The sequence below is a fragment of the Barbus barbus genome (genome assembly GCF_936440315.1).
Source record: "Barbus barbus genome assembly, chromosome: 43".
NCBI lineage: Eukaryota > Metazoa > Chordata > Actinopteri > Cypriniformes > Cyprinidae > Barbus > Barbus barbus.
The window spans coordinates 19,964,279-19,990,292 of record NC_136721.1 but is presented as its reverse complement, the minus strand read 5'-3'; the positions used below and the strand labels follow the sequence as shown (position 1 = coordinate 19,990,292).

The 26,014-nt window shown below is 36.7% G+C and overlaps 1 protein-coding gene across 1 annotated transcript; it reads left to right on the top strand.

Moving 5' to 3' along the window:
* Window positions 1-9,854: 9,854 nt before the first annotated feature.
* LOC306862633 (RNA polymerase II elongation factor ELL2-like) lies at window positions 9,855-23,232 on the top strand. The gene is made up of 12 exons (XM_079405541.1): window positions 9,855-10,045; window positions 13,331-13,378; window positions 14,390-14,511; window positions 14,600-14,763; window positions 16,998-17,257; window positions 18,510-18,634; window positions 18,776-18,842; window positions 19,160-19,817; window positions 20,192-20,255; window positions 20,454-20,625; window positions 20,752-20,796; window positions 20,894-23,232. Exons 1-12 carry the CDS (start codon window positions 9,914-9,916, stop codon window positions 21,008-21,010), a joined length of 1,974 nt encoding a protein of 657 aa, XP_079261667.1. The 5' UTR covers window positions 9,855-9,913; the 3' UTR covers window positions 21,011-23,232.
* The last annotated feature ends 2,782 nt before the right edge of the window (window positions 23,233-26,014 follow it).

Below are 26,014 nucleotides of genomic sequence, written 5' to 3'. Positions count from 1 at the left end.
AATAAGAACTAGTATCTAATGAATAAGTACTAGTAACTTTAAAAAAGATACTAGTACCTAAAGAATAAACACTAGTAGCTAAAGAATAAGCACTAGTAGCTAATGAATAAGTACTAGTACTTAATGGGAAAGATACTAGTATCTAAAAAAATAAGTACTAGTAGCATGAAAATAGATACTAGTACGGCTTATAGATTAAATGTTAACACGGCTTGCCATACATTTAACCCATCTGGTGAAGGTGTTGCTAGTTAGCATATCTGAATTTGCCCCTGCTGGTAGATGTTGCAACTACACCATCTGGCTGCAAACAGCATCCTTCCTTATTGACATTTAAAGCAGCTGACAGAATATAATAGTAGATGATTTGAGAGTGATTATTTGATTTTGGATGGAAAAATAGATTTATGTTATATGTATAGAGACTTATATACAAATAAATATATAATATAAATTGATTTTATATAAATGTTTACATGTTTTTTAGCAACATATAAATTGCAGATATTTCATTATAATATAGTAGATGATTTGCCTGTTTTGGAGGGTAAAATACATTTTATATATGTATATGGTTTTATACATAAATATATTTATAAGTAAAACATATTTCATATATTTATATATAATTTATTTATTTATATTTATTTTTAAAAATGTAGTCTATAGTCAAGTCAAGTCACCTTTATTTATATAGCGCTTTTAACAATACAGATTGTGTCAAAGCACTTAACAGTATCAAATTGGAGGATAGAGTGTCAGTATTGTATAAAAATAAGATTAAACACTCAATTTTCAGTTAAAGGCATTTCATTATTGAATTCAGTGATGTCATTGTCTAGCTCAGTTTAGTTTAAATAGTATCTGTGAAATCAAATTGACGATAATCGCTAGAAATTAAGTGTCTCCAACTGAGCAAGCCAGAGGTGACAGTGGCAAGGAACCAAAACTCCCTCTGTGACAGAATGGAGAAAAAAACCTTGGGAGAAACCAGGCTCAGTTCTCCTCTGGCCAGGATATTATTGTTTATTTATTGTTTACTTATTGTTTTAATTTTTAAATGTATTATATTTCTATTTTTATATTGTTGCAATTTCTAACAATAATAGTATTATGTAGTTAGGTATTTTATTATATTTTTAGTTATTTGTTTTATTTTTAGTTTTATTGTATTTTAAGTCGAGGTCTTCACTGGGGATATATCCCCGGGGATCATCCAGGTGTCCGGCCTCCAGCGACGATCAGGGCCGCAGACATCATCTCCGGGCACCGATCCACCATCTGATCCGGACACGGACTGAGAAACAGAATAAGAAAAAACAGACAAATATTAGCGTAGATGCCATTCTTCTTATGATGTAATGAGTACATTGTGTGTTATGAGGAGTGTTCCCGGTTCCGGTTGATCTAATTAATGCAGCCTAATGGATTTGAATAATAGAAGTGTATTAGTGTGTTATGTGTAAACCAGGTTAAAGAAATGTGTCTTTAATCTAGATTTAAACTGACAGAGTGTGTCTGCCTCCCGAACAGTGTTAGATAGATTGTTCCAGAGTTTGGGTGCTAAATAGGAAAAGGATCTGCCGCCCGCAGTCGATTTTGATATTCTAGGTATTATCAAACGGCCAGAGTTTTGAGAATGCAGCTGACGTGGAGGACTATAGTGTGAATAAGAGCTTGCTCAAGTACTGCGGAGCTAAGCCATTCAGGGCTTTATAAGTAATTAACAAGATTTTAAAATCTATACAATGTTTAATAGGGAGTCAGTGCAGTGTTGACAGAACCGGGCTAATATGGTCATACTTCCTGGTTCTAGTACGGACTCTAGCTGCTGCATTTTGGACCAGCTGTAGTTTGTTGATCAAGTGTGCAGAACAACCACCCAATAAAGCATTACAATAGTCTAACCTTGAGGTCATAAACGCATGAATTAGCATTTCTGCATTTGACGTTGAGAGCATAGGTCGCAATTTAGATATGTTTTTGAGATGGAAAAACGCAGTTTTACAGATGCTAGAAACATGGCTTTCAAATGAAAGATTGCTATCAAACAGCAAACAGTTCCTAACTGATGAAGAAGAATTGACAGAGCAGCAGTCAAGTGTTTGATAGTGTTCTAGGTTATTACATGTGGGGTTTTTAGGTCCGATAATTAACACCTCTGTTTTTTCAGAATTTAGCAGTAAGAAGTTACTCATCATCCAGTTTTTTTATATCGACTATGCATTCCGTTAGTTTCTCAATTTGGTGTGTTTCACCGGGCCGTGAAGAAATATAGAGCTGAGTATCATCAGCACAGTGAAAGCTAACACCATGTCTCCTGATAATATCTCCGAGTGTAACATGTAAAGCGTGAAAAGTAACGGCCCTAGTACTGAGCCTTGAGGTACTCCATACTGCACTTGTGATCGATATGATACCTCTTCATTCACTGCTACGAACTGATGGCTGTCAAATAAGTACGATTTGAACCATGCTAAGACACTTCCACTAATGCCAACAAAGTGTTCTAGTCTATTTAAAAGAATTCTGTGGTCGGAGGTGTCGAACGCAGCGCTAAGATCCAGTGGAACTAATAAAGAGATACAACTACGATCAGATCATAGAAGCAGGTCATTTGTAACTCTAATGAGAGCAGTCTCAGTACTAGATACGGTCTAAATCCTGACTGGAATTCCTCACAGATACCATTTTTCTCTAAGAAGGAATATAATTGTGAGGATTCTACCTTTTCTAGTATATTTGACAGAAAAGAGAGATTTGAGATCGTTCTGTAATTAACTAGATCTTTGGGGTCAAGTTGTGTTTTTTTAATGAGAAGCTTAATAACAGCCAATTTGAAGGTTTTGGGGACATATCCTAATGGCAATGATGAATTAACAATAGCCAAAAGAGGATCTATGACTTCTGGAAGCAGCTCTTTTAGTAGTTTAGATGGAATAGAGTCTAACATACATGTTGTTGGTTTAGATGATTTAACAAGTTTATATAATTCTTCCTCTCCTATAATAGAGAATGAGTAGAATTGTTCCTCAGGGGATCTATAGTGCACTATCTGATACTGTAGCTGACGGCTGCATGGTTACAATTTTATCTCTGATAGTATCGATCTTGGAAGTAAAGTAGTTCATAAAGTCATTACTACTGTGCTCTTGGGGAATGCCAACACCTGTTGATGCTTTATCTTTCGTTAATTTAGTGACTGTATTGAATAAATACCAGGGGTTATGTTTGTTTTCTTCTAGAAGAGACGAAAAGTAATCAGATCTAGCAGTTTTTAATGCTTTTCTGTAGGATAGGGTACTTTCCCGCCAAGCTATACAAAATACCTCTAGTTTTGTTTTCGTCCAGCTGCGCTCCATTTTCCAGGTTGCTCTCTTTAGGGTGCGAGTGTGCTCATTATACCACGGAGTCAGACTGTTTTCTTTGATCTTCCTTAAGCGTAATGGAGCAACTGTATCTAAAGTGTCTTTTGTGGTAGAAGTGATGGTTCTACCATACTTGTAACAAGGAGTAGAATTTACAGTTTTAGCTATATGGAGTTTACACAAGACTAGATTATGATCTGAGATATCATCGCTTTGCTGCAGAATTTCAACACCGCTAACATCAATTCCATGTGACAGTATTAAATCTAGAGTATGATTTCGACAATGAGTAGGTCCTAAAATGTGTTGTCTAACCCCAATAGAGTTGAGAATGTCTATGAATGCTGATCCTATGCATCTTTTTCATTATCGACATGTATATTAAAATCGCCAACAATTAGGACTTTATCTGCAGCCAGTACTAACTCGGATAGAAAATCAGCAAATTCTTTAATAAAGTCTGTGTGGTGCCCTGGTGGCCTGTATACAGTAGCCAGTACAAACATCACAGGGGATTTATCACAGTACAAACATCACAGGGGACACGTGTTTCTCTAGATAATGCTATACGCAGCACCATAACTTCAAACGAGTTATACTTAATGCCTGCCCTCCGAGAAATACTGAGAATATTGCTATAAATTGTAGCAACACCTCCCCCTTTACCTTTTGGACGAGGCTCATTTTTATAGCAGTAATCCTGGGGGGTAGACTCATTTAAAGTAATGTATTCATCTGGTTTTAGCTATGTTTCTGTCAAACAGAGCAAATCTAGGTTGTGATCATTGATCAAATCATTTACAAAAAGTGCTTTTGTAGAAAGGGACCTGATATTCAGAAAGCCAAGTTTTATCAATTGTTTCTCTGTATTGTAAATTTTATATTTGTTGAACATCAATTAAATTGTTACTCTGAATTTGATTTGGACGTTTTCAGTATTTTCTAGTTCGGGGAAAGGACACAGTCTCTGTAGTGTGATATCTAGGTGAAGTAGTCTCTATGTGCTCAGAATTAACTGACTTCTGTGACGTGAGGCGGCTAGCAGACGGTCGGTTTAGCCAATCTGTCTAAGTCTAAGTCTAGCCTATGGCATCTTTCCCTATTAACAGCCTTTTAAAGCTGTATGTTGACAATAGTTTTTTGCAAGCAACATGTTGTACCACAATTGGCTAAAAATGCTAAGAGAAATTAAATTCTACATTACATTAACATATTCTACTTTTTAAGATTCTGCTGAGAAACAGGTTACAATTACACTCTCTCTTCATTTCTCTCATTTTCTTTTGCTCTTTGTTGGAATCAACTGTCCTCCTGGAGTTTATTCTGCCCGCTTTACCTCCAAATCTGGCTGCTTTGGGCGAGAGCCAGAGAAACAGATTCCACCAGTCAGATGATGAGAAAGAAGCAGAGATACTGTGTGAGAAAACCAGCCGTGAGGACAGAAAATAAAGAACAGGAAAAGTAGAGTTAAGAGTGGGAAAATGAAAAGAAAACATTATATTAAAACTAATGGAACAGGTGCGAATAAAGAGACTTGCTGGGGATGAGAGATATGAGGGCTGAAATGAACGAGGGAGGCCAATGAAATCTCTCTCGCTCTCTCTCGCTCTCTCTCTATTTCACTGTAAATCTCATCTTCTTCTTTGTATTCACTGGAAGTATTTTGCATTTTTCTGGAATCATCAGAATGAAAAGTGAAAGGTGTTTGGAAGTTATGAAAGTGTGCTGAGACTGGATTTGCAAGATTATGCAGTTCTACAACAACATGCCAGGGAGTTTATGGCCTTAAAATGAGTATTTCTCTCATACATACATCTCAATAACCTGTGGACCTTTTTTTTTCAAAACCTCAAGAATGGTTTCGTTAGAAAAATGCTTGAGAGAGCTCTCTTTTAATTTGCTTGCTAAAAGGATCACTATTTTTGCTACAGACATGAATGATCAAATCATGTGGAAATAGGACTGGACAGTTCATTGAGTGAAAAATATGTGTAGATGTATTGAAGGAGGAATCATATTATTAGATGGATCCCTTTTATTTTATTTTTTAATTAGTATTTTTTTATTATTTTATTTTTTATTTTATTTTGTATTGAAGGAGGGTCACAATATTATATGAACAACTGCCTTTTGGGACATTATTTTTATTTATGTATTTATTTACTTATAAAAGTAGGGGCCAAAATATTATATGAACAACCATTTGGGATATTTTTATTTTATTGAAGGAGGGACCGCAAGATTTTTATTTTATTTTATTTGTTTTATTTTTTTTATTGAAGGACGGACCACAATATTATACAGATGTATTTTATTTTATTTTATAGAAGGAGGGCCACAGTATTGTACAACTGCCTTTTGGGATGATGTTTTTATCAACTTATTTGTTTGTCTGTAGAAGTAGGGACCACAGTATTATACAAACACCACTTGAGACATTTTATTTTATCTTGTCTTGTCTTGTTTGTTTATAGCTTTTATTACATTAAAAATGCATTTTGGAATATTATATTCTCTTAATTTCTGCGCTTTTTTGCCTCAAAGAATTCCTTAAATGCAAACTTAATTAATAAATTAAAATGAGTATGCATTTGAAAGTCATTCATAAATATCTTCTACTCCTACTTGCATAGAAAAGAGGCCAGCCTCTGTTTTGAAACATGAGAGTGGCCACACCATCAGTGTCTGTTGAGAGATATGGCTCGTATATATTACTGTTTCCATGTGATAAGGACCAATACAGCTGGCGCCACTTGTATTTCCAGATGATGGTCAAACATTAACAGGCCTTGCAGTTTCTAGGCCTTTAAAATTCCAAAAATGACAGCGAGGAATTGACAGCGGGACAACAGCATCACCTGTATACTAAACAACGAATCATGTACTTCCTGAGAGACAGACTGTTCTGACATAGAGTACTCTGTGTGTCCTCGCATAGCACTTGCTGTGTTGACAGAGCAATGAATTAGTGTAAGGAGCACATTTGTACGGTGGCTTGATGGTTTTAGCCATCACTAACAGGCTTTCAACCATCAAAGCAGTGGTTCTCAACCGGTGACTCAAAACGGGTTCACAGCGCTAGATTACAATAATAAATATGCAAAGCTATGATAGCAAAACAAATGAGCTCATTAACGTTTCATCCTGCAGTGAATGGGTGCCGTCAGAAAGAGAGTCCAAACAGCTCATAAAAACATCACAATAATCCACAAGCAATCCACATCCTCCATTCCATCAGTTAATGTCTTGTGAAGTGAAAAGATGTCCGATTGTAAGAAACCAATCCATTAAGAAGATCCGATCATTAACTTCTAATCATTGCTTCAAGCTAAAGATCCTCTATCCGTAATATTGCTTGTCTGAATAAAGAGAGAAATATGCACAAATCAAGCACTGTTTACAAGCAAAAATCATTCCAAAACAGTTCTAAACAATTATGGCAAGACAACAGGGGATGGACTTTTTCATTGGATAAAACATTATTATGGCTAGTATTTTGGGCAGAAGTGATGGTTTTAAGTTCAAAATGCTTTAATCAGGGATTTGTTTGTTACAAACATGCAGCTTTTCACTTCACAAGATGTAAACCGATTGGAGTCGTGTGAATTGCTTGTGGATTATTATGTTGTTTCTATCAGTTGTTTGGACTCTCATTCTGACGGCACCCATTCACTAGAGGATCCATTGATGAGCAAGTGGGTGGAGTTGGCTTTATGTAAACACTAGCCTACTTTAGTTTTGCACTACTCTTGTTGTAGTGAAACTATCGTGTCATGTTAACACATACATTTTGTTTTATGTCTATGCTTTTGAAAAAATAGAGCTTTGTTTTTTTTCTATTAAATCTGTAAAATTCATTTATTTAATCTTTGTGACTGGTGCATTTGTCTCACATTTTTTGGTCTCTGCTTGCGGACACAGACACGTGTCTTGGTCCCACATGGAGTACTAAGGTCAAAGATCCACAATCTAGGTCTGTAATCTAATGCCAGGAAGCTAAAGTAAGCGGAAAGAGTTGAGGTGACTGCACACACACACACACTCACACCCATTTGAACAATGTTAAATATCTGTTGATAAACACAAGCAGAGAAAAAATCCTCCAAGAGGAAGATGCATTGCTCAGAGTTTGCACTGGCAAAGCTTCATGTTTCATTTAAGAATTGACTTTGTCTCATATGTTTATATAAATATAGGGAACAATTCCCATAGTCTCAGAAGAATTTGATGATAGATGAAAAGTCTTTTGAATTGTCTTTTAGTAGAAATTGCTTAAAATAATTTAAAAATCAATCAAATTAAACCAGTTCAATTTACCAGTTGAAAACAAGGTAAAACCTGTTATTTGGTTAACGGTAAGTAAATTACTGTATATTGTGAAAAAGTGTAGCGAGAGAGAGAGAGAGAGAGAGATTAAATAAGAATTTAAATATTTAATCACATTATATATGTTTATTACTGTAAAATTACTGTTCAATCCTTAAACCTAAAATATTGTTACCATATTTTTTATGGTAAATGTCTACCAACCACATCTGCCAGTTTTTTTTATAGTACATTTCTAAAAAACTTTTTACAGTGTAAATATTGATATAACACACACACACACACACACACACACATATATATCCTCATTTGTAAGTCGCTTCGGATAAAAGTGTCTGCTAAATTACTAAATGTGAATGTAAATATATAATATATGCAATGTAACACTGTTGACATGTCTTCAGAAAATATATTTTTCAGATTATTAAATTTCATTTTTTACTCTCTGTGCTTGACTTATTAGAGTAGAAGAAATAATTGCTTTAATCCAGTCTCTTCTTTATTGTGTTCCAGAACAGCATGATGAAGAACGGCTTTATGAAAAAGCAGCCCAGTCGTGCAGGATTCAGCCATGGCAACACCCTGTGCTGTGCATGTCAACAATGCCATGGAAATCAGAGGAAATGTAATCAGATGCGGTGAATTTAATTTGCCTGAATGTTTTCACTCCTCAGCCATTGTGCAACTGACTGATGCATCAGCATGATGAGAAACTAATTAACACCCACTTAATTAATGCTCATACTATTCAGCTAAAAATCACTAAAAGTGTTCCTATACAAACACATTTTATATAATCCCATTACTCTGCCTGTGTAGCCTTCTAGACCGGCATGCATTGCGGTGCCGATTTTAAATGCTAAATAAACTAGTTTTAATCAAGGGTGTGGCATCCTTTTTATGCAGGCCTAATCTCAAGGATTCACAGTGGTTTCCCTGCACCCAGCCTAAAACTACCGCACCACACCAAAACACTCTACATAATCACTCAGTCCCAGAGCGTGACTCTGTGAGGCACAGCAGGTGTGCATGCTGGGGGAAAATAGCCAGAAGTCACCAAACAAGTTTTACAATGAGGCAGGCTTAAGAATAAACGGTTGACCTTCTCAGCTGACACTTTGGCCCAGTCCAGTCTAGATGATCAATACCTTTAGATCAGATGCAACTCGTTAAAAGGCCGGTTTTCGATAAGGCTTGGTTTGTTTGCTGGATTACAAAAAGTGCAATGGTTTGTTACACCTACATGTGAAAATACCCAGTCTATCAATCATGTCTGGAAACTGTTGTTCCTTGTTCAACTTGTTCCTGCAGATTACCGTATGAGTGATGTAACCACGGACCGACTGTGACTCAGGATGACCCTGATGCAACTGGCTGATGACTGCAGTCTGTCACTGCTTACAAACAGTGAGACATGTACAATAATACACCTGCAGGCTGGACCCAACCGGCTAAACACTTGCTTGACGCCTATACTGCAGTGTTTTTTTAGGAGCACTGTGGGGAGCGGTAAGTATAACAGCCGGCAAGCCAAATCTGACTCTGATCTTAGAAATGGTTGCGAAAACACTCCTAAAATGGTATACTATTAATTAGTGTAATTTGTTTGTTTTTGTGTTTAATAATCCTTTAAATTACAGGAAGGGTGCAGAAGAAATGCAAACAAATCCATTAGGCCTCTAAACTCATTTTACTAATGAAAAATAGTTTGTTTAAACACTAATGTTATTCCAGTATCTAAAAAGCACAATGTAATGCCAATGATATAAAAAAGCTGAAGTTAAATGGATATTTACTACAGAATTGCTGTAAGAAAAAAATAATGGTTATCTGCAATTATCCACAATTAATCCCAAATATCAGCAGATTAATTGGTCTATAAATAATTAGGACATTTCAATATATTTTTGATATATTTATCAAATAACAGGCATAGAGAAAAAACAATAAATATAAAAATATATATTTAACAAATTTGTCAGATAGATAGATAGATAGATAGATAGATAGATCGATCTAAGTCCCAACTAGTAAACTTTCTAACAGTATAGAACAGAAAGGGACTTGCTTTGCTAAGGTCCCTCCCTCTGTCCGCATGAGAGAGAGAGAGAGAGAGAGAGAGAGAGAGAGAGAGAGAGAGAGAGAGAGAGAGAGAGAGAGAGAGAGAGAGAGAGAGATTGCACGTATGTCAGAGGGACTATGGTGGAGGGCTGGTGAAGATGATGGCAGCTCTCTGCGAGGATGGTACATATGGACTCAACTGTGGCCGCAAGAGCGACAGAATATCAGTTTTACATGTCAAACTGACAGAAACAACCTTTAAAGCGCTAGAAAACTACCAAAACTGTAAGGTGAGTGCTGGGAAACTTACAGTTTTATGAAGAGAAAGAGAGAGCGGCTGCTTGCTCGCCCAAAAAGGCGTTAAATGTATCAAAAATTATGTTTTATTCCTTTCTAAACAATACAACATCTCTTAAAAGTTAATAAACGTTTTCAATTGGCTGAGAATTGATTGGAAATGTTTTTTAATAAAGAAATAAAAAGACTAGGGAGTGAATATAATGCCAACACACCATTACCTGCTATAAACTCTTTGCATGTCATTTCAACTCCACAAACCGCATTTAGTAAATGTAAATACATTTATGAAATCTCACTGATTGTAAGATGTTATGTTAACGGGTTAAATGTGAAATTATTTCGTTAGCTTTATGTTATATTGTGTTTTATCCTCGAAAGATGAGCTGCAATGCTAACGGTTAGAGAAAACTTTCTTTACAAGCCAAAAGCTTCGATTCAGTTGTCTGTCATTTCGACCACTTGATCATTTTATTAAGTTTACAGTCTCTTTAAAGTAAATGTTTAGTGTTACATACGAAAAAGCCTTTGGAACTGACGAAAATTAAAGTTTGGTGAGCTAGCTGATAGCAAGGCTAATGTTACTAGCTGGCAGTCCTCCAACAATGATTAAGTTCATAAATGTGGCGATATTTTTGCTGTTTGTTTAACATTCACGACTCTTAGTCCAAATAAACATAGTTTAGAATCACATTAAGACCAAACAGCATCTAAGTTTGTCTAATTAACGTCTAAATATGGTTGCTTGCTAGTTAGCTATGAAGACTCATACACACACCTGAGGAGTTTAATGTGTTTTATTTAAAAAAAATGGTGTCGTTTTATGCTATAACCTTCGTTTATCATGTGCTAGGCATACATATTTACCTTAAACGACATTAGAAGTGAATTAATTCTGGTTCAAAATTAGTATTTTTGATGTGTGGCATGGTGACTGGTGGGGAAACCCTTTACAGTTTTAATAGTGCACAGATCATCTTCCTACCATGTAATTTTGATAAATATTCTAAACTAGGTCAGACCACAGGGTTTGCGTATCATTTCCATTTAGATCATTCAAGTGAGTAGTAGTATAATGTGTGAGTTAGATTTGTAAAAGTGTTATGAATATGTGACAAAGATAAGGAAATTGATAAAACACACACAAAAAACCTTCTGGGCATTTCTATCATTTCGAAAGGCTGAAAGAGGGTCTATTGGCTTACTAGGAGAAATCAGGCAGCTTCAATGAAGAGCTGCATTGTCTGGATTTTTTTAAAGCTCTACACTGCTCAAAGTGCTTACGAGGCAGTGTTTGACTTAAAGCTACAGCTGGCTCGTTGTAAAAAAGGAGGAAAAAAACAACTATGCACCGGGTTCATTCGATCCCGAAAGGCCAAATCCCGGTAGGCCCAAGATTTGCTTTGGGTTGTAGATGATTGGACATTCACCCCATCTGTCTAATTCGGGTCACCTATAAAATTCAAGTCAACACATTTTGTTTTGAATTTCTCTTAAAAGAGTTAAGTTTAACCTTGAAGCCTGTTTGAGACTAAATTTAGTTTAGTAATCCATCAAGTTCCTGGCTGCTTTTGACTGGCACTGTTTGTCTTTGTTGATTAGGTCTTGCAGTTTGGTTGACACTCAAAATGTTACAACACCATCGGGGAGGCCAGATGAACGAGTCTTGAGCTCGGGGCTCAAGAACAAAGCACATGCCGTTCCATTGATATTATCTAGCACAATTATAGTTTATTTTTTATTTTCATGTTCAAATTTTCTAATTTAAGTTTCAGTCATTTTATGTGCTTTAGATTGTTTTTGTTATATATTTGTATTTAGCGCTTTTTTCGTTTTTGTAATTTTACTACCGCAAATTAAACTTATTTAACTTTTATGTCTTGTATATTCAGTTTATTTTTTCAGCTTTATTTCAATAAACAAAGCTATTTTTAATAGTTTGTTTTTCATTCAAAGCACATGCCGTTCAGTTGACGTTATCTAACATGGAAGCATTCGAAAAATGTTGCGACAAAATATTAAAAGACTGCATAAGGTTACATTACAATTGTGTTATGTATTGAGTATCACATTGGTGTAAAGAATGTAGTGATCATATCCTCCAAGGATTAGCTCCTCCTATATTAATCGGATAGTAGTAAGGGATTACTTGGTACTTCATCCATACCATACCTCCCTATGCTTTTGCGTAATAATAGCTGTTCTTGAAGTGTTCATAATGTTCAGTGTATGGTATTTACAGGGTCTTGTGCACGTTGTCATGTTCCAGATCCGTTTGTCTCCCAGCTACCGTTCTCAGCTGAGTTTGTGGTTAATCATTATTCATCTTTCAGCAATGGGACAAGACAGTCGGGGCAAAGACAGGGAATGTGTGAACCTCAGCGATGATCCTGGAGCTGTGCCTTATCTTCCGCATGGCTCTAAATGTTGATAATAGACCTTTAATTGCTAAAGCATGTCTGTATTCATTTTTCTTATGTTTGATTCACTAAGGAAGCTGTTTGTCACATGTGGTTTATGCTGGTTTGTTGCTGAACACTGTGAAGACTCAACCACAAAGTTGTTGAAATGTATTAAAATTACAATGAACCACATTGCCCAAAAACATGCAAATTTGTTAACTTATGTAACGGCTAGTGGTTGCTATCCTAACTATGCACAATTATATGTAAAGTTGTTATTTGAATTTAGCATTGTAACCCTGTCATCACAGCTGTACAACACGTTTTTGAGAGTTGAGAACCTCTGGTTTAGGTTTCTAAATCATCAGAGAGCTTAATCGTAGTTCTTCGTACTCCTGTGTAATATGATCTGATCTAGTCTGTGCTTGGGGGGGTGGGGGCTTGTGAAACTTATCTGGTTAAACAAGCCTTTGCAGATGGAGGAGGCTTTGGGCAGTATTTGAATATAACTGAAGGTGTATGGTTGCATGGAAGTGAAGGGTTTGGACTCTTTGAATTCATGTAAAATGGGACATTTTTGCCATTGAGATGACTGGGAAAAAAATGTCCCAATTAACCTGAATTCATTCCTACTCTATGTACTGTATAAAGTCATGGCTGATAATGATCCAGTTCCAGTAGAAATGGAAAGTGAAGTTGAGTGTATTGCATTGTGGGATACAGTGTTCCTGGTCTGGTTGTAAACTGCACATTTTAGGACCTTCTGGTATTCTGTGCATGCAGAAAATGCACATACTTTAACTTTTCACAGTATACAATTCTTGTATTATAGTTGCAATAATCGCTTAAGTTTTTCATTTTTTTCATCTTTTCCAGAATGCACCGTCCTCTCAGGCGACGATACGTTTTCAGGGTCTTCAAGGGGTAAGTTGACTTAGCATTAATGAGTTTTACAGCATCTGAATGAGTTTCTTCGAAGGCTGAAGTGTGTGTGTTGCTCATCAAAGCAATCTATAATTGTGAACCTGGTGTCTTAATAGAGAGCCCTCAGCTTTCTGATGTTTTATTGGGTGGCGTCTCACTTTTCCACTGTGAAAGTACCTGTTTAACCTCTGACCCTGCACATCATGCTGTAGTTTACTTCAGATGCTGTGTGACTATAAATACTGGGTCAGAGAGAAGGGTTCGGGTTTTACGCTCATGAATACTCTTTCTAAAGACATGGTGTGCTTAACTAGTGTCTATGCTGCAGTTGACATGTTATTACAAAGCTTTGACTGAGCTGACAGAATCAGTCTTTCAAAACCTAGTGAGCTGCGATATATGTAGCCATCTTCATCCATCGACAGTAATGGATGATCATATGTGAATCATTTGAAACGCTCTACATGGGCGGCAGCTCCCTTAAATGTCAGTCAAGGGCATCGTTAATATTACTCTTCATGAGAACTTTGCAAAAGTCTTGACCAGTGTTAACGGTTGATTCCAGTGGAGTTTGGCATGAGCATCTAGCTAGGATTTTTGTGATGTGCTTTTATCATTTTATTTTTATTTTGTTAAATATTATTAATATATATTTAGCTTTTATTTTTTCAGTTTTAGTAATTTTAGTATCTGAACTCTATTAGTACCTCAAATTCAACTCTTTAATCCCAGTTAGTTGCCAAGGCAACATTTCTCATTTTCATTTGTTTATTAATTGTAATAAATATTTATTTAAAATCTAATATTCAGATTTTATTTCAGCTTTACTTCAATTAATCAAACCATTTTTAAAAGGAAGCATATTTCTTTAAAACAAAGGTTGAAACCACCAAAAGACTCCTGTCTACTGCCTAGGTAGCTCACTTGTTTTGCTAAGCTGATATTAGTATATTTTGATTACCTCTATTAGTAGTTAAATAATTACATTTTGTTTTATCTCTGCCCTATCAGCGCATTAAAATCCCAACGAAAGACGCTTCCAATGGCTGTCATAACTTTGACTTTTATCTGTCCAACTATGGCAAAGACAATCCTCAAGGAAGCTTTGAGTCTATCCACCAGTACATATCTAGGTAAGGGCTGAGCAAGTTTCTTGTGTGTCAGAACTAGTGCTCATTTTGCTGTCGTTACTCATCTGTAACCGCTCTTCATGCCCGTTAGCTCTGGAGTCCCCCATCTGTCCTCCTTGGGAACGATTCAAGACAAAATCACAGTATGTGCCACCAATGACTCTTACCAGGTGACCAAAGAGCGAGTGACCAAAGCAGAGGAGGATAAAAGCAAAAACAACACCAAATTCATCAGACCCGGAGGACCGTTCAGAGGTTTGATATTAATGCACTGTATTTTATCTCCAGTAACATGCGCACAAACACTTTCTGGTCACTGATATTTGGAGAATACCCAGTAATACAAGTTAAAAATTACTCTAGGTTAACAAGTGTGAAAACTATAGTTTAACATTTTCAGCATTTCCATTTAATTTCTGGTTGGCGTTTCAATTGAAACGTTTGTTTCAAAGAATTTTCTATACATCTGATAATTATCTACACAGGATGGGGTTTTCTTTTCTTTTCAGTTTCTGTTTTCATTTCCCAATTTAGATCTGTGTGTAGTACATCGTTACATGAATTTGCTTATTTCTAGATTGAAATAGACTAATTAAGGTGCCATTTGGTGACCATGCTGATCTCCTCATATTTTTCACATTGACCTGTAACTCTCAGCCAGTTCAGTTGTAATCGTCACATAACGTCTGCGTTAAACCAAATGGGAGCTTTATGGAAAGTAATGTATGGATTAGGGTCAAGAAAAAAAGCAAGTAAAAGTTCATCCTATTTATCTGATGTGGCTAAGTCGTGGCACAACCCATGTCTCCGAGATTACCGACGTGCCCCACATAGAGATGTGTGGAACTGGAAAGTGACAGACTGAATCTTTCAGGCTATTGTCACCTGCTTAGGTTGTTAAATGAAATCGGCATTTTTTTGCATTTTACAAACTGCAGTGGGGAGACGATGCTGCCACTCCAGAGACCTGTTTTATCTCATATTTTAAACACGGTATCACCATTTATGAAAAAAAAGAGACCCCTCGAGGGTTGTTTTTAGAGTGGCTTTAACTAACACTCAAATGCGGCTCATTATATTTCACCCCTGCCAGACAAAACCTGTCTCTCAGCACCTGTTCAGCGGTCACTCCCCTCTGGGAGCCCCCATTCTCCGGCCCACAGCTGGCTTCCACCACAAAACTGGAAAAGGCAGTTTCACCCCCATCCCTCGGCGCTAAGCCGCAGGGGAGGAGTGATCGTGGTGCGTTTGCATTTTACACAGCAAAAGGAAGTGCAAGAAGGAGGGTTTGTGGTGTAAGGCTTTGAAGCAGCTGGTTCTCAGGAAACCATGTGACACACTTTTGTTTGTTTAATCTGAGAGACACAAGCAAGTTGGAAATCGTGCAGATTTGTCATATAACCCAGAGTTGAAATGATCTTCCCTTCCTTGATTCCTCCCAGTCTGACATACATGTGTGATGGCCAAAGTTTATTATCCACTGACGTAAGAGTTTCGCCTGACCTGCTGGAGGTGAGACAGTGAAAGTTTGCCTCTGGATGTCATCCAGTCAGCGGCACATGTTTGGGCAAACCAAGGGAGAGTTCATAAGAGAAAGATGTAGGAAGTAGGATGGTTAAAGAGTCACTATTTGTCACTACTTGTGAGAAATTTCATAATCGAGGAAACTTATCTGTGACTCTTAAAACTGAAGTATGTACTTAAGCATTGTTTTGAGAATGCATAATTTTGTTTGTATGGATCCTAATTTTAGATTTAGGGTGTAGGGATGAAAAAAGTATTGGTACAGTACTGCACGTTGATACTAAAATAAACACGACTCAATATGGTGTCAATGTACTCCACGTCTGACTGATGTGGCTGCTTTTAAATGCTCACATGCTTATTTTTGGATACTCTAAAAAAAAAAAAAACACTAAAGCAGTAAGTAATTAATTTTAATCTTGCAAAATTAAATTTTGCATTTGTTGATTCTCTTCTGAGAAATATGAAGCAAGCATGAGGTTTTGTAGGCTACATTAGACACCAATAGAAATGATAACACGATCTGGATACTTGGTTTAGCATTAATCCTAATCCTGCACACAGTATAGAATGGGATAGTATGTGAATTAGTCCTTGAAAACATGGTCCATTATGTATTCCCCTAGTTTCACAGACAAGGCTTAAGACTAGTCCCAGACTAAAATGTAATTCTAAGCTGTTTCAATTTAAATAAACTTGCACTGACTGATCTTAAAATATCAGTGCCATTAGTTTGTCTCAAGATGCACACCAGTAATGTTTTTTCCAAGACAAGTTAATAAAAATTACTGAAATTTTCTAATTGAACTATGGCCTAATCCTGGTTTAGTCTAAGCACGGTCTGTGAAACCGGACCATTATATACCAAATTGAAGCATTAAGAGAATGCTCTATTAAAAGCATTAATGATAAATATTTCACTGTTGTAACCACTCTTTCTCTCTGTGAATGTCGTTTTGGCATAGACAAAAAAGTTCAGCACCGAAAACCGGCCCCGTCTGCCCCCGACCCGGTTCCAGAGAGGAAGCAGACCACCCCCCTCAACCCAGCCAACACCATCCGCAAGTGCCTTACCAACAACCCCGTATCGCAACGGCCATACCGGGACCGCGTCATTCACCTTCTGGCCCTGCGCTCTTACAAGAAACTAGAGCTGCTCGCCAGACTGCAAAGAGACGGCATCAGCCAGAAAGACCGCAGCTCTTTGGGCTCTACACTACATCAGGTAAGAGTGAAATTGTGGATTGGAATCACTTTGTAGAATTAAAGCAACCATTAAGCTGAACTGATAGCATGTGTAATGTTATAATAAAACACAAGTTTTAACAGAAGACTCCACTGTAACCTCAATTTTTGTTTGATGCTCTCTATTGCATTTAACTTGTATTTAACCTGAAATATTAGTTTAATGTTTAAAGAGCTAGATGAAAGACTAGAAGGCATTAATCTACAGGTAAATGCAACTTGAGGACTGTCATAATCATACATATTAGTTCATAAGTTACAGAGGCTTGAAGCATAGATAGCATCAAATCACAGATGGGATCTACCTTCAGGCTACAGACTTGCAGCACTATTGAAGAAGCACAGTGTCATATAATGCAAGTCATCATTTAACCAGCCCAAACACAAAGACTTGTATTTACCTCAGCTGAATGTATAGCACGTGGCAAATTAGGCAACCGTAAATTTAATCTATTAAAGTAAGCATGCACATGCATGCACCCTCAAACAGCTCATGCTGAAGAGACCAGCTTACTTCATTTCAGTTAATATAAGGTCATACTGTTGACAGTCGTCATATTTAAATGGCTTTTGTCATCAAAAGGGGTAAAAGTCGCAATTTCGATTCTCCCCGCTAGTTTCAAAGAAGAAATACCATGGTTGTTGTCCTTTCTATGAAGTCTACAAGGAATTTAATTCAGGCTTTGAAAAAGGAAGTATGAAACAAGCTTCTCTCCTTCTTTGGAAATGCAGGAAGGACTGAGAATCTGAAACAGTCCCCTCACTGGGTTGTAACGTAAGAAGTAACATTATATCCCTTTGCCTAACTGTCCATTTGCATTACTATTTATAGTGTTTGTATATCTGCCACTCTTAAGTATGCCGACTTAAACAAGTATTCAAAGTGTGCTTTCAACCTCCTATCATACGTGTCTACGTAGTTTAGTTGCAAAAAATAAAATATAATGACTAGATAGCCTACAAAATTGCAAATGGTTACAACAGTATTAATCATTAAATTTAACATAAAATCGTGTTAGTTCAATACTTTGTGTTTGTTCAAATTCAAGATTGCCTTAGCAAGCACCACTTATTAAATTAAATAAATTCAATTTAAAACACATTTTAACAGCCACTCTTCTCTATTTTTTACCCATTTAAATATTAAGAGGTCCTTTTAAATAAATCTTCCCATGTCCCGCATTTAATCAGAGAAAGGAAACCAATCAATGTAATGTTTTTCATTCCTTTAGGTGGCCAGTCTAAACCCTAAGGATAACTCGTATTCGCTGAAGGAGTTTATCTTCCGTGAGGTCCAGAGGGACTGGCCAGGCTACACGGAGGATGAACGGGTTCAATGTGACAGGATCCTGGCACGGTAAGACTCACCGGTCACATGCAATTAAAAGAAGAATGACTCTTTAATTGAACATGAATCATTTTTGAGAGCCAGTACTTGAGATCCCAAGAGTATTTGGCAAAGCTTAAAATAGTTCATTTTTTTTCCCTCCTTCAACAGCAAATTGGGCTTGAATTCAGAGTCTGTATCTTCCAGCAGTCCAACCAAAGAGCCAACTTCCTCACTGGTAAGACACATAATACAGTATAAATGACAGTTTTATATTGATATTTTTCTTTTTTTGATAAATATCATTTAAATAAAGAATATATAAATATTTGTAATTTTTTTTATCCTTATATAATATGTATATACGGTCGATATGTATTAAAGTAAAATATATCAATACATTATTATAAATAATACATATTATAGACAATTTTATATTAATATACGTTTTAATATAAAATTTATCAATGCATTTAAAATATAATTTATGAACCACTCATTGCACATCAATGAATTTGCAGACCCAAGAGTTATGATTTGTTTCTTGCTCTTTAGAAATGCCAACCTGAGACGGACTTTATTGACCCTCTGATGTCTAAGAAGCCCAGAATCTCCCATCTCAGTAACCGAGGACCCCCCTCATCTTCAGGTCGTCATTCTTCAGAGACCGAGGACAAAAAAACTGCACCCACGGCCGCTTGTCCAGGATCATCTTTTCACCCTCCCCCTGTCACGGGCTCCAGTTCAAACTCCCCCAGTACGCCGGAGGGCCGAGGGTCTCAGGATCTTCCCCTGGACCAGAGCTCTATATGTGGGAACTCCTCAGAGAGCTACGCCCCCCGCAGCCACACGCCCAGCCAGCCAGTTTCCACCACGTCCCCCTTGTCCTTCTCCACCTGTACCGTCTCCACAACCACCATTACCTCCAGCACTTCCACCAGCAGCGGCCACCGCATTTCTTCTGCCACGTCTCCTACAGCCAGCCGTGATGGCAATGGCAGCAAAAAGCCCAAGAAGTCCAAGAAGCACAAAGATAAAGAGAGGAAGCGAGAAGGAGAGCGAGAGAGGGATAAGGATAAGGACCGAAAGAGGGATAGAGAGCATCACAGGGAGGATCACTGCGATAAGGAAGCACAGCCCAGGAAGAAACAACGGAATGAGGCAGAACAAAGACACATTCCTGCCAACATCACCCACGAATCGGACCGAGAAGGTTTGTTTTGCCATGTCTTATGCATTTTGTGTTGTTAACATTATTGAATAATTGATTATTATAAATAATAATAATAAATTATTAGATGCATGCCAGCAATTTTGAATGAAAGATTTGTTAAGCTTGTTGTCAGGCCTGATGATAGACTTCATTTATGTTCCATTTGCCTTTGGCCCTTGAACTTTAATTCACAACAACATATTTAGGTTAGTCCGTTCCCAAGACACAAAGATCATGTGTTACGTGTGCTTGTGAGAGGGCAGATCAAGATTCAAGAGTTTTTATTTGTCACATACACAATTATACAGAGTATAACCAGCAGTGAAATGTAGGAGATTTCCATGTTTGTACATGACTGGTTTGTCTCTTTACAGCTAGCAAAGACAAGCTTGTCAACAGCACTGAACTTCCCGTCCCAACAAAGCCTGATTACATAGTGTGAGTGAACTTTGACTTATAGTGTGTCATTCTGCATAAACCCTATGCATCACATACAGTAATAATATAAAGTAAAATTATGTATTTACCTAATTGTATATTTATAAATACATTTATGTTCTATATTTTTTTTATTAAAATTATCCAGTTTTTTATTTGTAACTAGTTATTTCTGTCCTTGTAATTGTTTTATTGCAGAAAGTACACTGCAGTGATATCTATGGATCAGAGGCAGCACTATAAGGATGATTTCAATGCAGAATATGATGAGTATAGGATCCTTCATGCCCGCGTAGAGAGTGTTACTCGTCGTTTTACAAAACTGGACACCCAGTGTAGACGACTGGCACCAGGAACTAAAGAGTACCAGGTAGGAGAACAAGATTTAATTTTTGTTCTTTTTATACTGCTCTTTATAGAAAGAACTGTGTGTATTTATGTGGATGTATATTTTTGTATCCCAAGTAGTAAGTGTTTGTCTTGTCTTTCCTAACAGGAAGTACATGAACAGGTGCTGCAAGAATATAAAAAAATTAAAAAAGTAAGTGTAACTATGCATGTCTTACCCATCTGGGTCCTTTAGACCACAAGTAAACAATAAAAATAGTATGTTAATTGACACATTGTTTTCTTTGCAGCACAGCCCTAACTATTATGAAGAAAAACAGCGCTGTGAGTACCTGCACAACAAACTGGCCCACATCAAGCGGCTCATTGCTGACTTCGACCAGCGGAGGGCGCAGTCCTGGCTGTAGGGCACTGGACCAAGCAACCCCTCAGCCAATCAGAGCGCTCTTTAGAGGAGTGTGGGGATTAAACAGCTCCTTATTTATTCTATTTACTGATTCCCCACTCGCCTGTTTTCCCGTATCTGGCCTTCTTCATCACTCTATATCATGTTTTCTTCCTTATTAATCCTTTCCCATACCTTTCATTCTTTCCTTTTCTTTCTTTTTGAAGGACTGTTCAAAAGAAAAAAGGACAACAAAGAAAAATTTAAGTTTTTGAATGCAAAAAGAAAGTTCGCAATGCAAAACCGTGGGCCTTACAGCTCGTATTTCTTGAAGCCTTTTGCACAGGGGTGATCGAGCCAGTACATGTGAAAAAGTGGCCATAAAAGAGGGGGTTTCCAAGAGCCTTGAGACTTCCTTTCTCCCGATGGCCAGCATCAGTATTCACACCCACAGTGCAAATGATGCCTTAAGGTATTAATACAGACATATATCGATGTGGCGTCAGTGAGACTTACAAGCACCCGGGGCAGTGGGGAGAAATTATGATGACCTGATCGCAGGTCCAGCGCACATTCATGGAAGGTGTGATCGATGTTTGCTTGTGTGTGTGAGTGAGAGAACGTGTGAGTGAAAATTGTCAGTGTTTTGTTCATTTTCGGGAAGGATTGAGGGTCAGAAACTACAGGTAGAGAGAGGCTCTGGGAGGAGGTTTGGATATAAATTATATAAAAGAGGAAAAAAAACGGAAAAACAAATCTAAAAAAAAAAGCTGCTATATTTTTTATTTTTCTTTGAACAGCTAGAGCCTTCGGATCGGTCTGGATCGTGTTACATGGTCTTAATTTGGGCCTGCTCTGTTTAAGAAAATGATTGTACCATCTTTGAAGACAAAGGTGCTACTGATTTCTGATAAAATGCATCGAGCAGAAGCAGACCTGTATATCCATTTCAAATGTATTCATTAATTATTACAAGTCTCAGAACAGAGTTATTTATGAAATATGAATAGAATTATATAATTTTTGTTTTCATTTTGAATGAAAAAGAATTGCTGGAATTGAGTATTGAAAAAGAAACTGATTAAATATGCATAAGTCTTTATTTCACGGTATCATTAGTGATTAAACTTATTAAAGATTAAGGGAAACGCAATGTTTACAAAACCTGTGTGATAGGAAGTTTTGCCAAAAAAAAAAAGTGATAAAAATGAAACGAATATGCTTTCAATCCTATGTTGATCTAGTCTGGAATAAAACGCGTTTCTCTGAGTGACATGACACTTTATCTAAAAGGAGACAGTGGTCGAACACTTATAGTGTCTTGATATATTTATTTTCTTTGATCCTTGTTTAGGGAAAAAGGTCCAGAACGCAGCTTTGAAAAAAAAACAAAAAAAAACATTGCTTGCAATTATGCAAATTCTCACTGGCTCAAATAGCTCCATGGTGGATTCTGATTGGCTGGTTGATTCTTGAAGCTTGCTGCATTGTATTTGCACATTTTAAGACGTCTTTTTGAGATCTGAAAACAAATCATCTCTCTCCTCTGATCACAATTATTCCATTGTTAAAGACTGGGAGGTGTTTCCTTTGTTTTCCAGTGTTGTAAATTGAAATGGAAAAACCTGAGTGAGCCATTCTCAAAATAACCATCATCGAATGTTTGTTTTCAGTATTTGGGACGGCAGATGGCATCTTACGTGCTTTTTTTAAGGGCTTACATGTTATCAAACTCCCCAAGATGCTCTGTTGTGTGAGCTTCTGTTCTTTTTAGTCGCCGTATATAGACTGGACGCAATGTCTGATGACAACCAAATACAAGTCGTGGTTATTTAACAGAGAACTATAGCAGCACTTTACTTCGCAGATGCTTATTTCCTCAGCATTCAAATAGCCTCCACACTGAACCTTAAAGATTTGGAATGACACTAAGAAGTGTTGCTTGGAAAGGAGAATGTGCATCTACACATCGAACTCGGTATCGTTGTAATTTGGGTTGGGTGGGGAAGTATTTGGTGATGTGTGACCAACACCTGTATTCTTTCCCTTTTGAAGAGACCGTGCCTCTGACACCACTAAAGAGAGATGTTAATGTTGGATAATAAGCCAAGAATCTGATAACACTGTCATCTCTTGTTTTAAAGGTGGGATGGGGGTTGTTTCAGACTGTAAGAGAATTCCTGACCTGTCCACCTAAAAAAAAATGTATTAAATCAGTTCAATAAAATGTGAACTTGACATTTATGCGCCTTGGTTTGTTTTTTTTCCCCCTATGAGTGCATATTACTTAATTTTTTTTACTCCTTATCTTTTATACAGTTCATTAGAACATGCATCACTCTAATTTAAATCTATATTAAAAATCGGTTTGTATGATTTTGCAATCATATCTAAGTGATATTAACAGGACATACAACAGAAATATGTTAAATGATCATTCTCACCCTCATTTAAAGTGCCATTTAAGTAACTCTCGCCATCTTTTTGATCAAGTAATTAGAACAGATGTGACCCTGGACCACAAAAGCAGTCTTAAGTCGCTGGCATATATTTGAAACAATAGCCAAAAATACACTGTATGGGTCAAAATGATCAATTTTTCTCTTATGCCAAAAATCATTAGGATATTAAGTAAAGATCATGTTCCGTGAAGATCTTTTGTAAATTTCTTACCGTAAATATATTAAAACGTAATTTTTTTTATTAGTAATATGCATTGCTTCATTTGGACAAATTTAAAGGCAATTTTCTCATTATTTAGATTTTTTTCATTTTCAAATAGTTGTATCTCCGCCAAATATTGTCCGATCCTAACAAACCATACATTAATGGAAAGATTATTAATTCAGCTTTCATGTGATGTATAAATCCCAATTTCGAAAAATTTACACTTATGACTGGTTTTGTGGTCCATGGTCACACGTGTTTAATGTTTGAGTTATTGAATCGTTAACAACACCGAGTTCCTGACCGAAACAATAATATAAATCTCCAGCAAGCAACTCTAGAAAAATACGCATTTTGCCAACTGACTTTTATCAAGGTATCAATTATAAGAAAACAATAGCCTATATTAATTCCGAGTGCCACCAATATCCTTAATTGTGTAATCATGAGTAATGTTTTACATAAATCTGGTTCAGTGCCACTCCGGTTCCAAACGCCTGTTCACACTGAATGAAGGATAGACCCAACCAATGAAATACGCTTCCTCGGTCCACACTCGAATCCTATTGGTTTGTACCATTATCAGTCTCTGAAGTCAAGGTGTTGCACAAGAGACAATCGCAAACAAAGGTGAAAGAGAACGATTTATTCCCTTAAAAGATTCGTTCGAAAACCCAAATTCGTTCATAAACACCAGTAGTGCCTCCAACCCATTTTGAACCTTACCGACGTGTGGTTCATTTTAATCCCGCCTCATTTTGAAGCGTGTGAAACTACACGAAGACTCACAAAACCCGGAAATAACTCTTTCGTTTTGGAATCGTGAACCGCTGTGCTTCTTACCTCAAGAGCAATGGCAGAATTTGTTAAGGCTAAAATTAAGGGTGACAAAGTAGTTGTGCTTCTGAAGCCTAGCTGTCCTTTGAATACTCGCTAAGGATGTTTTGTCAAAGTATAAATTCAAAAGTGGACACTTGGAGTTGATTGACATCAGCGGACGCAGTGACACATGCAGCATACAAAAATATGCAACAGATCACAGGCGCGCGCACGGTGAGAACTTATAGTGCTGTATTAAATTATAGCACTTTTGTTGTATTAGACCAGACCGTCAGTCATTATGTAACACGGCCACAGTTAAATCAATTCTAAACATAGTGTCTAACTAAATGTATTAATTTAAAACACAACATTTTTAGTTAATTTTCAGTACCAGTTTATTATTATGGTGGCAAATATGACTTTACTTGCTTATTCACACAAGTGCTGAGTCACCAATAGCTTGACCAGCAGCTGTGGCCCAGACCATATGTTGCATGTTAGTCATGTTTTATTCGTTTGCCATGTAATTTATTTACATCCATGTATTTTCCATGTATTCTTTGCAGGTTCCTTGGGTCTTCATAGGGGAGCGGTGCATTGGAGGAGGAAGTGATGTTGACGGACAGGACTGTTCTGGAAAACTGGAGGGCATGTTGCAGGCAATCGGATCTCTGCAGTGAAGGTATACTTCACACAGTCCCTCTTTATAAAGTATTAAAAACAAACTGGTTTAACCTCAGGGAGGGCTCAGATTTTACATTAGACATCAAGTGGCCACCATCCCAAAATTGTGTATTAAAATGTCGATGAAATGTTATAAGAAACTGCTTTTTCTCTCAGCAGCCGGTAATTCCCTCCACAAAACACATTCTGGTCAGCACAAACCATATCTGACCGACAATGTAATGCAATGTTATTTTAGTATGACTGATATTGTGTGTGTATAAATAAGTTTTTTATTTTTAGTTATTTGTCAATTTTATTACATTTTTATTTCTATGTAGACTTTATTTCAGTGTTTTTAAGTTAATCAAGGTCAACTAAATTCAAATAAAAAATGGTGTTTTTATATTTATTTTATTGTAAAATTTTAGTTAACTATTATAACCCTGTCTGGCTCATGATATCTGTTACCCTACATAGTTTTCATCTGCAGTATCATTGCTTTTCCCACCATCAGTGACTGTTAGAACAGACATGTGACTCTTTTTTGGGTCACAACCAGAACCACAGATTTAGATTTAAGTCTCTTAGAGCAAACATGCATCATGATGCAATGTGCTCAACCTCCCATTTTCAATATAATATCATTAGATTATATTAGATAAAATACTAAATATGCAACCATTTTTGGTTACATTCAAGATGATGCCACTAAAAAAAAAAAATTTAAATACTAGCTTACTAATTAAATACTGTGCAGTTACATATTAAACAGTAGGCATTATGTAATAATGAATACTACAAACAATAGTATGCTACATTGTATGACTTTGTATGGTTAAGATTAAAGCCACAGACTCATAGAACAAACAAG